The sequence below is a fragment of the Jaculus jaculus genome, chromosome 7, assembly GCF_020740685.1.
Source record: "Jaculus jaculus isolate mJacJac1 chromosome 7, mJacJac1.mat.Y.cur, whole genome shotgun sequence".
Lineage (NCBI taxonomy): Eukaryota > Metazoa > Chordata > Mammalia > Rodentia > Dipodidae > Jaculus > Jaculus jaculus.
Window position 1 is genome coordinate 105,151,085 of NC_059108.1, and position 17,906 is coordinate 105,168,990.

Here is a 17,906-nt window from a genome sequence, read left to right on the forward strand (position 1 = left end):
AAATTTGGTTTTAAACTAGAGTTTGAAGTAACCACTTCAGTTAGATCTCAAACTTAAACTGGACAGCATACACAGATTGATATATAATAGTGATTTAAAAAAAACATTAAGCTGGGCATGGTGACACATGCCTTTAATCCTAGCACTCGGGATGCAGAGGTAGGAGGATCATCATGAGTTCGAGGCCAGCCTGAGCCTGAGCTAGAGTGAGACCCTACCTCAAAAAACCACCACCACCACCAACAAAAACCATTAAAAACTGGGATTTTAAGGTTCTTAAAATTGTTTTTACTTTTTTTTTTTAACTTTTTGTGTACCCATTCTTAGAATACCTTAAAAAAAATCAATTCAAAGTTTGTGAATAATTTAAATAGTAAAATATGTGATTATGTGGAATTCCTAGAAACACCTATTTGGAGATGCTGATCCTGTTGCTGCTAGATTTTGGTTAGGCTTGGCTTTAAGTCTCTGCAGGTTTTATGGAAAGAGAGCTGAGAGCCTGTGGAAACATTCCGTCAGCTTCAGTAAAGTGCGCAGATGCCAGCACACCCTTCGGTATGGCTATGACCTCAAAGGCGGCGTGGAAGTCAGCGGGGCAGGTGTCAGGTTCCTGACAATTGTACTGAGGCTGGCAATCTTCTCTTCTAGGAGGTAATTTTTCTTCTCTGCTGTTTTCTGTCTCTGTTCAGTCATTTCCAGAGCTTTCAACAACTGGGCATTTTCAACATACAAATCCTTCACCATGGAGTCTGCTTTCGTGTTCTTGCAGAGCTAGAACAAAGCAGAAATACCTTGATTCCACATCTGTAGCTACTTTCAGTTTAAGGTCTACCACGAGGACAGTTAATACAGGCAAATCATTTCTGTTAACTATATTCTTTCATTTTATAATGTAGTTTTACATCAGACTTGGTATTAGGGAGACAAAGATGGAGCAAATATACTTCTTCCAAGATGTTTCTTTTCATAATATGTTTGTAGAAGTTGCTATTAGAGGGTTCTAAAGTGATTTTTTTCTACCTAAATAGTGTCACTGCTTTATTCATTGTATAAAAATGTCTAAAATCCTTTTACAACTTATGTACTCTGCTCCCAACAACAGATGCTTAAGCTTCACATTCATAACTATAACCTGTAGAATATTTCAATATTTAGCTCATGAGTTATCACAAAGAGATATTGGTAGCCACTTTTCCTTAGCTTAAGCTCCTCCTCACAATAGGGTCTTGTCTAAAAGGTATATCCTACTCCTAACGAAGATACAGTCTAGACTGCAGGCTATTTGTTAGCCAACTAGCAATATTTTTATTATTATTCTTGCTAATATCTTCACTCTATCACATTACATCCTTAAATTCTCATTTTTTTTGTACTCAATTTCAAGTAGGGAATCTAAAAGAAAAAGTTGGACTTGATGAATAAAGATCAACTCAGAATGGTTAATTGATTATCATTTCCAAGCTCAACAATAATCTAGATTACTGTGAAGTGTTTGTATATATCTCAGAATGTTCTTGTTACTGAAATGTTCAAATATACCCTTCCTTTCTCCTTCTCCCTTTTACTTAGGAAACACTTCAGTGACTTTTTCCCATCTACAGAACAAAATTTTAACTCCTTAGCATAGTAAGCATGGCTCTTTCCTCCTCTCCTCTGGTCTCTTCTCCTAGGATAGTAGGAAGTGCCCATGCACAGGTGTTCTTAGATACGCATACTCCACAAACACAGGTGTCCTCTTATCTTTCTACAACCTATAATGCCTGTGGTGGTTTGATTCAGGTGTCCCCCATAAACTTAGGTGTTCTGAATGCTAGGTTCCCAGCTGATGGAGATTTGGGAATTAATGCCTCCTGGAGGGAGTGTATTGTTGGGGGCGGGCTTATGGGCTTTATAGCCAGTTTCCCCATGCCAGTGTTTGGCATACCCTCCTGTTGCTATGGTCCATCTTATGTTGGCCAGGAGGTGATGTCCACCCTCTGCTCATGCCATCATTTTCCCCTGCCATCGTGGAGCTTCCCCTCGAGCCTGTAAGCCAAAATAAATCTCTTTTTCCCAGAAGCTGCTCTTGGTTGGGTGATTTCTACCAGCAATGCGAACCGGACTGCAACAATGCCTTTCCCTCAATTATTTACCCAGCCCTCAAAAGTTCATTTAAGAGGCCTCCAGGAGCTGGATATGATGGCTCATGCCTTTAATCGCAGTACTTAGGAGACAGAGGTAGGGGGATTGCCGTAAATTCAAGGACACCCTGAGACTACACAGTGATATTCCAGGTCAGCCTGGGCTAGAGTGAGACCCTACCTTGAAGAGGAAGAAATAAAGACAAAAGAGGCCTTCAGGAAGTTTTCTTTAAATCTCAAAGTTAGATCAAGTATCTCTTTTGTTCCTCTCCACTTAGAACAGAATGAACTCTTTTTGAACCTACCATCTGGTGACATGCTTGGCACCTTCCAGGTGTGCTAGAATTTACATTCCATATGGCCAGGGACTTCATTTTGCCCACTGCTGCCTCTCTAGTGCCCAGAACAGGATCTGGAGCCTAGTAACTATGTGGTGACCACAGAAAGGGTTGAATGGCCATGTGTTTCTCTTTCTCCACCTATTAAGATATAGAGCTGAAGAAAGTTCTTCTATGCATTTACATTCAGATCCTCACTTGGGGTTATCATCCTTAGCTTATCTATTTCTAGAAAACCAGAGTTGGCAATTTCTGCCCCTTACCTGTCCAGTTTGTCTCAATCTCAGTTTTTTTAGAGGCTGTAACACTTTCCTAGAGAAGGTCTTCCTTGCCCAGCTTGTCAGCAGATGCAGAGGTCACTTCTTAAGTCACAGCTGCCCCAATAGTGACAAGATCAGCCTGATTATTAGTCCAAAGTGTATCTTTTTGGGTCTTGTTATAGTAATAAGGTACTTTTTGCAGTTGCCACAAACTATTGGAAATAGGAAAGCTAAAATTCCGTTTAGCACTAAAAAAATAAATGGTGTTTTTCTATTTATTTAAAAAATAATGCTTCTTGTGTTGGATTAAAAATATTCAATTTGAACCACTGAAACTCATTAGGAATACTTTAGATATGAGCCGCTGTTTACAAATACACATTTGCAAAATTATGGACAAGTATACATTTAAAAGAGTTTTAAAGCTGAGTGTGGTGGCTCATGCCTTTGATCCTAGCACTCTATAAACTGAGGCAGGAAGATTTCTGTGACTTTATGGCCAGCCTGGACTACAGAGTGAGTTCCAGGCCAGCCTGAGCTAGACTGAAACCCTGCCTCAAAAACAAAACAAAGCAAGCTTTGGAAAAAATATAAAGTGCAGAATTCATATATTTGGGGGGTGGTATGAAAGAGGTTGACTCCTAAGTTCTTTCAGATATTTTTCTATCAGAATTGGCTTTTAGTAACAACCCAAATGAATGGTACTAGGAGGATGTAAACTCTGGGTTACAAATGGAATATGAGGAGGACAGACAGAGGTGACTGAAGGGCTCACTTGTTCTTTAAGCTGATTCACTTTCTCTTGAAGAAGCCGTTTCACCAGTTTAAGTTTCTGTTCAACTTCTATCATTCGTTCCTCCATGACAGTTACTAGGTGCTCCTGGCTTCCCTGAAGGGAAGAGAAAAAAATGTGTATTATCACTTGAATATCATACCACAGTGGAGACACTAGATGCTTACTCTCCCCAGAAGATGCTTAGAGACGAGGCAGCCATTGCTTTGCCTTTGTAACAGACAGTCAGATTTTGATGAAACGGGAGTTCTGAGCACTGCATGGACTGACTATGTTCGAAGAGCAGGCTTTCAGAGAAGAGTCAAAGATAAAACAAAGAATCTTACCTGTGGTACCATTGTTCCCTGATGTAAAAATCTTAAGCCCATAATAAAAAAGCTGTTTGCACTTCTAATAAAATGAGTATCTAAAGTAAATTGCAACAAGATGTTTTGGGTCTTTGAAATATTGTAGGTCTCCCAACAACCAAGCAAACACTGGGTTTATTTGGGGCTGTCTAATGTTTCTAATCAACTTGTTACACACATGCCTGGATTTTTCTTTGAAATGACTGATTACTGTGTTGGTGTTACAGTTTTTTCCTCATAGTAAGTCCCTTCCTGCCTGTTATTGTAGTCTTTTGTTTTCCAATGTGATTTGTCAGAGTGAAGCAAATATCTGTATTGGAGGATGCATTTATCATCAGAGCAGACTGAAAATTAAGAATCTTCTCCCCAAAGAGCTCCTAGATAAAACCGCAGAGCAGGAAAAGAGCCTTTCCTCTTCTCATACAGCAATGTGTACTCAAGGAGAGACATGGATTTATGAAGCACAGAGATCTAGAGAGAGATGAGGGTGAGATGGCACCTACCCTTAGCTTGCCAGATGTCTACACTGGGAATTTCAGAATTCCCAATTTCAGATTTCAGAAGGTGCTTCAACTTTTTAAGCATATGTCAGGTGTTGATGACTGTTAATACTTAAATAGTCTTGAAAAGGTACATTTGAAACAGAATAATCAAACTCTGCTTGGGTTTAAATAATAACACTTAATCATAAAAACAAATGAAAACATGTGAGCAATTTGAAATCAAATCAGTAGTCCACGTGAATTTCAGTAAATTAGACGTTAGTGTCTAGCTTTAAAAAGCCTGCATAAGCCTGGCATGGTGGTGCACGCTTTGAATCCCAGCACTCAGGAGGCAGAGTTAGGAGAATCGCTGTGAGTTAGAGGCTACCCTGAGATTACATAGTGAATTCTAGGTCATCCTGAGCTAGAGCAAGACCCTCCCTCAAAAAACCAAAAAAAAAAAAAAAAAAAAAAAAAAAAAAAGACTGCATTTTAAAAGATATATAGTGGCTCTTAAAAGTTTAAACATAATGAGAAGTGCTTGATTTCTACTTGCCTAAAAATCCCCCCAAAGACCAGAAAATCATAAGGATCAATAATTCAAAGCACATAAGAGTAGTTACAAAGAATAGGGGAAACAGGAAAAAACAAGGCAGTCACATATTTAAAATGTATTTTATTATTTCATCAAAATTTTCTTTTTGTTCCTGTCAAAAAGTATTATACATCTTATACAAAACAATATAAATAGCCCTGATTTTCTTCAAATTCCATATATAAAAGTAGTACCTTTTGTTAAAAATAATTACAACATATGGAATGAGAAAATATATAGAATATATCCTTTCAAGAATCTTAAATCCACTCTTTAAATGATATAAATAAAATGATTTGTAACAAGCTGAAGCTTGTGAATTATTCACAACATCCATTACACATAAATAAGAGACAATACTGTAAACGCTTAACAGTAAAAATAATAGCAGAAAAATTTAAAAGAGCACTTGTTTCCAATATGTCTCAGCTTCTATCTGTGTGGTGTGTGTGCATGTGTGGGTGTGTGCATTTGGGAGTCTGCCATGGTAACAAATGCCATCAATAGCAGCCCAGTTCTCAGAGGTGCCCAATCCTTCTGTAGGAATCTGCATGCACTGCTCGCTGCTCCGGTAGCAAGGCCTAGAGAAAGAAGGCAAGTGGTACACTTCACCCTGATGTCAAGATTATGGGTTATTTTTAGGGGACACTAAGTTCACACACTTATAATGAAACAACTTTCCAACGCACACACAATAACACTACATATGCAAGCAAAGCAACACAAAGGCAGAAGAAACTGCATCACTCCACACACTGAGACAACATGCAGATCTGTATCATGTTTTGTATTCTTAATGAGAGTCAAGGGGAAGCCACGAGCACCCTTCTAGTGAGAGTGATCAGTAGCCCGCCCTCTCCTCTGGCTGGGGATTTTTTCCCCCTTATCAGATTTTGTCTAACCCTGAATTTTTTGATATAAAAGGGCAGTTTTAATTCTCAAAAATTAGTGGGTGGGTTGGGAAGGACATGCTTTGAAAATGGCATGTATGGGAGAGTAATGAGCAGGATCTTCACGAAAACATTTGGTTTAGAAGGTTCATTAAAAACTGAGGCCATGGTTTCATGTCAACTGTTTAATGAAGAGGTGAAGCCTCTCTTCAACAGTCTATCATAGCAATTTTCCTTTTTCTTTTTGAGATAGGGTCTTGCTCTAGCCCAGGCTGATCTGGAATTCACTATGTAGTCTCAGGGTAGCCTCGAACTGTCAGCAATCTTCCTACCTCTGCATCCCAAGTGCTGGGGTTAAAGGCATGCACCACCACACCCAGCTACAGCAGTTTTTATTTAAAACTTTGATTTCACTACTGGGTAGTTAGAGTGGTATATACACAGCTGAATCTCATTAACATTCCATCATAGCAATTTTCATTAAAAAAAAGACTTTAAGGGCTGGAGAAATGGCTTAGCAGTTAAGGAGCTTGCCTGCAAATCCAAAGAACCCAGGTTCGATTCCCCAGGACCCACATAAGCCAGATACACAAGATGGCACATGTGTCTGGAGTTTTATTTGCAGTGGCTTAAGGCCCTGGCGTGCCCATTCTCTCTCTCTCCCAGCCTCTGTGTCTCTCTCAAATAAATTAAAATAAAAAGACTGTAATATTGGGAGGTTGAAGTGGTACATAAAAGCTCCCGAAAGCATGGACTTTAAAGCATACATGAAAACAGACATTTTCAAAGTTTTGTTAAGAAGACTGGGTGGTAGAGGCAAGTCATAGCAAAGCAAGGCCATATACTAGCAGGAGATGAAGACAGAATGGGTGTGATGGATAATTCTGGGACTGGACAAAGCCCCTCTGCGGGGATTAGAAAAGAATCAGCAAGCCCCTTATCAAGTACTACTTGGGAGAGAAGGAAAGTATTTGGAAACAGAAATGCCTCTATGTCAGAAAAAAAATTTTTAAATTCACAAAGATTTCTATTGTTTTATTCCTAACTATAAAATAGCCAAGTAAGTGGGCAAGACTAAAGAAAAAGTGATTATAAAGGAAGCATTGAAGAGAAATAACTACTTAGAAACACAGGTGAGTAATATAAGAGTGCACAGTAATGAGCTAGGAGCATGCTAAATCCAAAGGGATGGGCAGATCTTGATTTTCTTAAATTTTTTTTTTTCTTCAAAACTAGATCATCCAAGAAATTGAGTTAAAGGAACTACATCGACTAAGAACATGCCACTAACCACACAGTCTACATCACTAGTTGTAAACAGGCACTTGTGAAGTCCACGGACCTTGGCAGGCCACTCCCTGCCACAGGCAAACTCAGGGTGTTTGTCAGTAGTGCAGACCTGAGAGTTACACTGGTATTTGGAATGTTTTTGGCATCAGATGAACATGTTAGGCCACTTGTGCACTACGTGCAAGCGATTCTGATCCTTTGCCATTTTACAAGTGTGCAGAGGAGGTCCAGAACACCCGGTGCCTGCCCTCCAGGCCTAGAGCTTGAAAGCCAGCACCGCAGCTCTGTGGGTGTGGCAGGCAAGGCGGAACTCTGATGCACACTTAGGTTGTAGGAACACACTATCATTCAGTGAGAAGGTAAGTGAACTGAGTTTACTGGCGGAGGATCTGTACCTGTGGTGTGCTGGTTTCGGAGGTCCTGTTGTCCAGTTCTTCCTGCAGGCGCTGGCTTCTCCGTTCTGCCTGCAGCAGCTGCTGTTGAAGCTGCAGAAACTGCTCCCTAGGCACCATCGAACAGGCCTGCTGCTGGAGCAGCGGCAGATCCCAGTGGGAGGAGGGGCTACGCATCACAGTGGACCTCAGCGGCTGCATCTGAAGGGCAGGGGCAAAGGCCCAGTCAGGGTAGCATGTCCAACCACAGAGCTGCCCTGAAGGCGCTGTCAGGGTTCCATTCATGGTCCCACAGCCCCTGGTCACTTGGAAACAGGATAATACTTCAAGAAGAGCCATCTTGCTTAGGACATAATAAGTAAGCAGGCTTTCTTGAAGGTTTTAGACTTCCAAAATAATTGCATTCCTTTACTCCTAAGTGACCATAAGCGCTTGAGGTGCTTGATGTGTACTCTATCTTGTGTTTTTATGCATAAGCATTTCATTATCCTGTTTTTTTTGTTTTTTTTTTTTTTGTCAAAAGCTGGGGTTGGAGTAGGGAAAACAGGGGAGATAGTGGTTATGCTTCAGAGCAACATTTTGCCACTTTACTTACCATGTATAGAGATTCTTAAAGGTGACTACCTATAAACCAACCCTAAGTTGACACTTTTAAAGAGTCTTGCACTTATGCTTACTTCAACTTATCTTCATTTATCAATTTATAGTCCTACACTTAAATAGCAAAAGACTAGCACTCTGTGGCCAAAGATAATATCCTAGAACATTTGCAAACTGTAATATATGGAATGAAAGTATCCATTCAAAACAATGAGGAACTGGTGTACAAACATGCCAATCAATTTTAGGGAGTGGAAAGGAATGTATTTTGGCCAATGGAGCATGCCAGCTTGCATCTATCAACACACCCAGCAGACACAGGGCTCAGTGGGAGGCATGCGACACATGAGCTAGGGCTCCTCTCGAGAGGAAGCACCTCCAGAATCTGAGAGGAGAAGATGGACCTCTCAGATTCAACAATAATACAAACTGCAGAGCCACTATCCATTTCCTTAAATCTAAATTTCCAAAGTGGGTCATTACCATCTTAAAATACTCCTAGGTATAAATTTGAAAACATACCACTTTATTTTTATGAATAAAGAACATAGAGAATATATGATCTCAGGATTTTATGTAAGTGGGATAATTTTCTTTATAATGGTTTAAACACTGCAGAAAGTTCCAATGTAAACACAAGCAAAGACAGATTCCGCAGTTGAAGCTCAGTGAAAATGAATACTGGCTCTTACCTAGGTACTCATTAACTGTTATAGTCAAGAGAAATGATGACATGAACAAAACATATGATGAGATGCCCCCATGCCACGAAGTTCATCGGAAGAGAAAGGTCTACCTTCACACACTATCTCGGGCATAGAACTGCACCCTTCTCTGCTACTTCCAACCACTGAGTTCTAGGTAGAGGTTAGCCACAGACAAAACAAAAACAACAGAAGAAAATTACAGGATTTATAAGAAGAGGAAGAAAAGTATGAATTATAAAAAGAGAAAGAACAATACCGTTTGGGCATATTTGTAGAGCAACAGCATATGAATAACCAGCATTAACATTTTGCTATACGTTAACATTAAAATGCCATCCAGCTGTCATTTTGCAAGCACACTCTCACCTATGACTTGGTCAACTTGTGAGCTTATCACCTTTAGCTATACCCATCCCAATATAGCCAATGGTTTTCAGATGTTAAACCTCTTGCCACGTGGAGATGCAGAATGCATGCTCTAAAACATTTTGATTGAATTGCCTATACTGTTGGCTGTCACAATAACACACAATAGATGTGAGAACTCCTGGGATGTTCTGTAACCCTCTCTTTGAATGTTCAAAATGAATTGCTCACTAAATATTGCCTTGTATGGTTGAAAAAGCTTTGGAATGATACTCGATTACTTGCCCAAATTTTCCTATTTTCTACTCTAGTAATTTGCAAGCTTTAATTACACTGGAGGGTTGCACCAGGCTAATGACATTTAAATCGATCTGTAGAGATGAGAAGAGACTCTTCCCAAGGACCTATATGCATCAGGATAGAGTCACTTAGAAACTTTTCTCAAACTCTCTGGTTCCAAAGATGCTGAGGTAGGTCTCTTCCTGCCTGCTGATCACTTCTCACCTCTACCAGGTGGACATTGCTGGAGAGGAAGGAAGATATTGATCCTCAGGGGAGCCCATGCACAAAAGATGGTATGGAAGTCACTGTACATCCCCAAATTGCCAAATCCATAACAATCCCACCCAAATCCAACGTATAAGGCTTGTTGGGGAAATGACTAATGCTTAAAAGTTATGGAAAATGAAAAGATTTTAGAAGTAGTATTATATCCAAAACGCAACCGTACACATAAAATATGTGAACTGTCTAGTATGGGAATTATCCCAATAGAGTTATTAAAAAATAAAGCCAGGCGTGGTGGTACACTCCTTTAATCCCAGCACTCAGGAGGCAGAGGTAGGAGGATTGCTGTGAATTCAAGGCCACCTGAGTGAATTCCAGGTCAGCCTGGACTACAGTGAAACCCTACCTCAAAATAAAATAAAATAAAATAAAATAAAATAAAATAAAATAAAATAAAATAAAGCTAATTTGGAACCAGGTATGGCAGTATATACATGTAATTCCAACTTTCTAGAGATTGAAGTAGGAGGATTACAAATTCAAGGAAGACAAAGGGGCAAAAAATTCCATCTGTATAAATCTAGACTTAACTGCTCAGTAGTATTTCCTAATGAAATTTCTTTCTTTTTAAATTTTTTTTGTTTATTTATATTTATTTATTTGAGAGTGACAGGGAAAGAAAGAGGGAGGGAGAGAGAGAGAGAGAGAATGGACGCAGCAGGGCCTCCAGCCACTGCAAACAAACTCCAGATGCATGCGCCCCCTTGTGCATCTGGCTAATGTGGGTCCTGGGGAATCGAGCCTCAAACCAGGGTGCTTAGGCTTCACAGGCAAGTGCTTAACTGCTAAGCCATCTCTCCAGCCCTGAAATTTCTTTAGAATAGTGTATGAAAAGCTCTTATTTTGGTGGTTAAATTAAAAAAAAATCATGCCTTTTACTTGTTCAGTTCCAGTGTTAGGAACACTCAATTTGCTAGGAACACAGCAAATATTTACTACTAGATCAGGGGAAAAGAATGATGGAAAGTTGCTTATAATGGCCGATTATGTTAAGTGGGGCTGGGAGAGAAGGGGGCATCTAAGGCTAGGGAGAGCAGGTGAGGAACCAGTCTGTTGGCAGAGCATTTGGAGAGGTTCCAACAATGAATAAGTATACCCCATTGCTCTTCAGCCTGTTACTAGACACAATGAGCTCAGCTTATTAGGGTCTACAATTATTTCCTCAGAAAAGCATATCTGTGTCTAAGTCTAGCCTGCAGCTCAAAGTTTTGAATGCACTTACTACATGCTGTCAGAAAATGCAATTTAGCTTTCACTATTAATTTTACTAATCTCCCCATTAGTAGATAAGTCAAAGAATATAAATTTGCTAGAAACCTCATCGGTCATTTAAATAGCAGTGTGATATATTTGCCCATATTTCACCTTTTAAAGCTAACCACGAAAGTTACCATAGCATATATCCAAGTTTTTTTTTTTGTTTTTTTTTTTTGTTTTTCAAGATAGGGTCTCACTCTGGCCCAGACTGACCTGGAATTCTCTATGGAATCTCAGGGTGGCCTTGAACTCATGGCGATCCTCCTACCTCTGCCTCTCGAGTGCTGAGATTAAAGGCGTGTGCCACCACGCCTGACTTTATATCCAGTTTTATAAAAGAAATTATTTCAATATCTTTCTTCCTCCCCATAAGATTTTCTTGAAAAAAAAGTATGTGCACAATATTTTAAAAGCATAATGAAATATATTCTATGCATGCTTCAGTATTTTTACATATAAATTTTATAGTTCACTAAATGTTAAGTTACTAGTTTCATCTACACAAAGCAAATGAAAATATTACTTACTAACGAGAAGTAAAAACCATACAGAAGTTGTTTATATTCTGTAATGGTACTTGGTGTATATCAGAAGGTATCAAATCTATCTTTTACAAGGCATTACAAATGTGGTAATAAACAATGACCAATGACAGTTTTTTTTGGTTTTTTTTTTTGCCTCATTGGGAATTGAATCCACAACCTGCTAGACTATGCAAGCCTTCTACCACTGAGCTACATTCCCAGCTCTACAATGGCAGCTGCTGAAAACAGACCTTCTAAATGCAAATGCTCTGATTTTCTACATGCATTTCCTAACTGAAGAGGTTAGAGAGTGATGGCCCCTATAAAACACTGCAAGATAGGATCAGCAGTATCAGGACACTGCTGTACCCACAGTGAGGACAAGAGTGCTCTGGGCCATTTGGCCAGTATCAGGCAGAGTCCTTGGCATCTGTATTCATTGATGTACTGGTCTTTGCATTTAAGGTCAAAGTTATTCCTTATTTTGCAAAGCAGCGTGGAGTCCTATGACTGTGTAATAAAGCAAATGTGTCTGTTAAACTTGGGAAGATTGCAGCTTGACAGCGACTCTGATTTTCACAATAGGAATTCAATGTCATGTCTGGTTTCCCCCAGCAAGTGGTTCATGTCCAGATTAAAGTCTTCTCTATAGTTAAGGTCATTTGCTTCTAAAACTTACCTCCATGATCAGCTTCTCATCTAGCTTCACTTGTTTCTTTTTCAGGCCTTCATTTTCCAAGTGAATTGTTTCTAGTTCTCGCTCAGGGGAACTCATCTGACTGACCTGACAGAAAACAAAATTTCCTTTAAAGAACACAAAAATGTCAGAGTTGATCTACTTTATTTTGATAAATCTGTGTTAGTCAGTGATCTTGATTCTTGGAAGAAAGCCAAGATATTTCAGCAAAGAAAAACAACCAACAATGCGATTCAGTGAATTGTAGGCATTTAAGCAATCCAGGTTTAATTACCACTTCTCACATAGACAAGATTCTTCAAAGCAGCTGGCTTTTAAACTTCCATGCCACCCACTGTAAGAAATATGTGTTACCCTGTAGCACAGGACTCGTACCCACAAGCATGTGTGCGCATAATCAGCTGTAAGAATACGTCATTGGAAGAAAATATTTATAAAATAATACATTCACCATCTATTTCTTAGTACATTTTATTGATAAAAATATTGGTTTCCCACAAGAACTAGTCCAAATGGATTAAAGACCTTAACATCAGACCCTGAAACTCTGAAACTGCTAGAGGAAAAAGTAGAGGAAACCCTTCAACATATTGGTCTTGGCAAAGACTTTTGAATACAACTCCAATTGCTCAGGCAATAAAACCACAGATTAATCACTGGGACCTCATGAAATTACAAAGATTTTGCACTGCAAAGGACACAGTGAAAAAAGCAAAGGGGCAACCTACAGAATGGGAAAAAATCTTCGCCAGCTATACATCTGATAGAGGATTAATATCTAGGATATACAAAGAACTCAAAAAGTTAAATAATAAGGACTCAAACAAGCCAATCAAAAAATGGGCTATGGAGCTAAATAGAGCATTCTCAAAGGAAGAAATACGAATGGCATATAAGCATCTAAAAAAAATGTTCTACATCACTAGTCATCAGGGAAATGCAGATTAAAAGTACATTGAGATTCCATCTCACTCCTGTCAGATTGACCACCATCATGAAAACAAATGATCATAAATGTTGGTGGGGATGTGGAAAAAGAGGAACCCTTCTGCACTGCTGGTGGGAATACAATCTGGTCCAGCCATTGTGGAAATCAGTGTGGAGGTTCCTAAAACAGCTAAAGATTGATCTACCATATGACCCAGCTATAGCACTCGTACGCATATCTCCTAAGGACTCATCTCATTTCCTTAGAAGTACGTGCTCAACCATGTTTATTGCTGCTCAACTTATAATAGCTGGGAAATGGAACCAGCCTAGATGGCCCTCAACTGATGAGTGGATAATGAAGATGTGGCACATTTATACAATGGAGTTCTACTAAGCGGTAAAGAAAAATGAAGTTATGAAATTTGCAGAAAAATGGATGGACCTGGAAAGGATTATACTAAGTGAGGTAACCCAGGTCCAGAAAGCCAAGTGCCACATATTCTCTCTCATATGTGGATCCTAGCTACAGATGACTGGGCTTCTGCATGAGAATGAAAATACTTAGTAGCAGAGGCCAGTAAGTTAAAAAGGAGACATAAAGGGAAGAGAAAGGAAGGGAGGAGGGTACTTAATAGGTTGGTATTGTCTATATGTAAGTACAGTGATTGTGATGGGGAGGTAATATGATGGAGAATGGAATTTCAAAGGGGAAAGTGGGGGAGGAGGGAGGGAATTAACATAGGATTTTTTTTATAATCATGGAAAATGCTAATAAAAATTAAAAAAAATATTGGTTTCCACTTAATTGATGTAATCCTTTATGGATCTGCAGTGGGGAAATACTTGCCTTGAGAATATAGAAACCTTGATTTCTATAACTTCCTTTGTTTCTCCTTCCCTCCCTTCTTTCTGTGATGCAGCTAGAACTCGGGGCTTCACACATGCTAGGCAATCACTCTACCACTGAACTACAGCCCCAGCTCTCCCTTTTCACTGTTAAAGATCAGAAGATGAGGGCTGGAGAGATGGTTTAGCTTGGTTAAGGTGCCTGCAAAGCCAAAGAACCCAGGTTCAATTCCCCAGGACCCATATATGCCAGACACACACACAAGGTGGTGGTACATGCATCTGGAGTCTGTTTGCAGTGGCTGGAGTTTCTGGCATGCCCATTGTCTCTCTCTGCCTCTTTCTCGCTCAAATAAATAAATAAAAATAAATTATTTTTTAAGAAAGATCAGACAATGAGTTTCTGTTTCATAAAATTCTGTTTTTCGGTTTTAAATTCTTTACATGGAGAGAGAGAATGAGAGGATGGGAGGGCCAGCGCCTCTTGCTGCTGCAAACAAACTTCAGGCTCATGCACTACTTTGTGCATCTGGCTTTATGTGGGTCTGGTGAATCAAACCTGGTCAACAGGCTTTGGAAGCAAGTACATGTACCTGCTAAGCCATCTCCTTAGACCCCTCTTAAAATTTTTTTACTATACAAGGCTGAAAAGATTGCTTAGTGGTTAAGACACTTGCCTGAGAAGCCTAAGGACCCAGGTTTGATTCCCCAGTGATCCATGCAAGGAAGATGTACATGGTGGTGCATGTGTCTGGAGTTCATTTGAAGTGGCTGGAGGCCCTAGCACCCATTCTCATTTTTCCTCTCTCTCTCTAATAAATTAAAAAAAAATTGCTATAGAAATAATATGAACCACATAACACTGGGATTTGGAATACTGTTGAGTAGGAAACATGCTATTCATAGAAGCTGACTTTTGCTTTCATCAAAAAGAGTTGAAGCCAGGTGTGGTGGCGCACACCTTTAATCCCAGCACTTGGGAGGCAGAGATAGGAGGGTTGTCATGAACCCCCGAGGCCACCCTACAGACCCAGGTTTGATTCTCCAGATCCCATGTAAACCACATACATGGAACTGGAGTTTGTTTGCAGTGGCTAGAGGCCCTGGCACACCCATCCTTTCTCTCTCTCTCTTTCTCTCTCTCTCTGTCTATAATAAATACAAACAAATAAAAAAAAGGGGGGGCTGGAGATATGGCTTAGCAGTTAGGGAGCTTGCCTGCAAAGCCTAGGAATGCATGTTTGAGTCTCCAGGTCCCACATAGCCAGATGCAAAGCAATGCAAGTATGCAATGTTGCATATGTGCATAAGGGTGAACACATCTGGAGTGCATTCACGGTGGCTGAAAGGTCCTGGTGTGCCCATTCTCTCTCTCTCCCCCTCTTTTTCTCTCTCTCAAAAATAAAAATAAAAAGAGCTGAGCATAGCAGCAGGATCTTTAAACACAAATGTAACATTTCTAGGTCCACGTAAAATTCATTGTTATTTGAGAACCTATAAAACTTTCCCCTTGGCGAGCAGCTAGATGAAAACTTTGACAAGTTTACTTGAAATAAACTGAAATGAAATATGAAATGGAGAGAATAGTGATTAAGATGCTTGCCTGCAAAGCCAAAGGACCTTGGTTCGATTCTCCAGGACCCACACAAGCCAGATGCACAAGGTGGTGCATGCATCTGGATTTTGTCTGTGGTGGCTAGAGGCCTTGGAACTCCCATTCTATCTCCCTCTTTCTGTTTCTTTTTCTCTCCCTCTCTCTCAAATAAATAAATAAATTTTTTTTAAAAGAAAGAAATATCACTTCAGCTTAACACATTACCAGCCTTGTTTATTACAAATACTTATAACTTTCACAACTGTAAAAAGTTGTGAATATTTTATGATAAAACAGTATTGCTCATTCTTCCTATATTTTTGAGAAGAGGAAGATAACAGTGAAAACTCAACTTCAGTTTAGGAACAGAAAACAACTGTCCCTGAAATAACTTGGTATAGAATCTGTATTCCCTGAGACCACATGGGACCTGAACTTAGGGCCTTAAGTGTATGACAAGTGCTTTCCCCACTGAGTATCTCTCCAGACCTTCCTAAGTATTTCTTACAACTAATGACTTGGAATGTGTAGTCAGTATGCATGTTCTTATTTCACATAGTTCATTTAACTCAATTTCTTGACTAGTTTAGCTTGAAAGACTATTGAAGAAAACAAAAGATCTTCCCATCCCCTTTGGGTTAGCATTTTCCTAGCTCATTACCATACATATTCTTATATTACTTCTATTTCCAGATAATTATTTTCTTTAGTGATTTATCCATAAAAACCCTTTTTTAAGCCAGGCGTGGTGGTGCACACCATTAATCCCAGGACTTGGGAGGCAGAGGTAGGAGGATTGCCATGATTTCAAGGCCACCTTGAGACTACATAGTGAATTCCAGGTCAGCCTAAGCTACAGCAAAATCCTACCTTGAAAAACCAAGGGGAAAAAAAACCCTTTTCCAAAAGTTTCATAGTTTTTTGGTCTTTCCCATTTAATTTAATTTACTTAGTTTAATTTTATTTAATTTAGAAAATTAATTTAATTAATTAATTAATTTAATTTAGTATGATCTTAGCTGGGCATTGTGGCACGTGTCTTTAATCCTAGCACTTGGGAAGTTGAGGTAGGATTGCTGTGAGTTTGAGGCCAGCCTGAGACTACACAGTAAATTCCAGGCCAGCCTGGGCTAGAGTAAGACTCTACCTTGAAAACAAAACCAAAAACAAACTAGGAAGTTAAAAACAATTTCTTCTTTGTGGATTTCTAAATTAATTTGTTCTGGTTTGGATGTACTTCTGTTTCCACATCCCTTACCTCCCACTTAATATCTGTGAAGGAATTTTCTAACCTTTAAGGGCCCCAGAAGGGCTTTGCAAACCCTCATTAGCACTATCCATATGACTGATTGTTTTCCCTTCCTACTGGTCTATGGCCATGCCTTGCTGTGATGCACCAAACTCTTTTACCCATTCTTCCTAAAAAAACTTTGAAAAAGTCTTTTTCTATGTATCTTAAAATCCAGTTTTTGGAGATGTATGCCTTTCTTTTTTTTTTTTTTTTTTTTAATTTTTATTAACATTTTCCATGATTATAAAATATATCCCATGGTAATTCCCTCCCTCCCCACCCCCACACTTTCCCGTTTGAAATTCCATTCTCAATCATATTACCTCCCCATTACAATCATTGTAATTACATATATACAATATCAACCTATTAAGTATCCTCCTCCCTTCCTTTCTCCACCCTTTATGTCTCCTTTTCAACTTACTGGCCTCTGCTACTAAGTATTTTCATTCTCACACAGAAGCCCAGTCATCTGTAGCTAGGATCCCCATATGAGGGAGAACATGTGGCGCTTGGCTTTCTGGGCCTGGGTTACCTGACTTAGTATAATACTTTCCAGGTCCATCCATTTTTCTGCAAATTTCATAACTTCATTTTTCTTTACCGCTGAGTAGAACTCCATTGTATAAATGTACCACATCTTCATTATCCACTCATCTGTTGAGGGACATCTAGGCTGGTTCCATTTCCCAGCTATTATAAATTGAGCAGCAATAAACATGGTTGAGCATGTACTTCTAAGGAAATGAGATGAGTCCTTTGGATATATGCCTAGGAGTGCTATAGCTGGGTCATATGGTAGATCAATCTCTAGCTGCTTTAGGAACCTCCACACTGTTTTCCACAATGGCTGGACCAGATTGCATTCCCACCAGCAGTGCAGAAGGGTTCCTTTTTTTCCACATCCCCGCCAACATTTATGATCATTTGTTTTCATGATGGTGGCCACTCTGACAGGAGTGAGATGGAATCTCAATGTAGTTTTAATCTGCATTTCCCTGATGACTAGTGACGTAGAAC

The 17,906-nt window shown here is 39.4% G+C and overlaps 1 protein-coding gene across 5 annotated transcripts in view; it reads right to left on the reverse strand.

Moving 5' to 3' along the window:
* Positions 1 to 302: 302 nt before the first annotated feature.
* Nin (ninein) overlaps positions 303 to 17,906 on the reverse strand; it is a 127,873-nt gene continuing 110,269 nt past the window's right edge. For 2 of the 5 annotated variants that reach the window (XM_045153767.1, XM_045153768.1), the window contains exons 27-30: positions 12,208 to 12,312; positions 7,511 to 7,708; positions 3,494 to 3,607; positions 303 to 771 (exon numbers count right to left, since the gene is read on the reverse strand). In XM_045153767.1, the coding sequence (XP_045009702.1) occupies positions 562 to 771; positions 3,494 to 3,607; positions 7,511 to 7,708; positions 12,208 to 12,312 (627 nt within the window). In that variant the 3' untranslated portion in view covers positions 303 to 561. Of the gene's footprint in view, positions 772 to 3,493; positions 3,608 to 5,054; positions 5,517 to 7,510; positions 7,709 to 8,903; positions 8,965 to 12,207; positions 12,313 to 17,906 lie in introns of those variants that run through there. The other 3 variants (XM_045153771.1, XM_045153769.1, XM_045153770.1) reach the window with 3 other exon arrangements.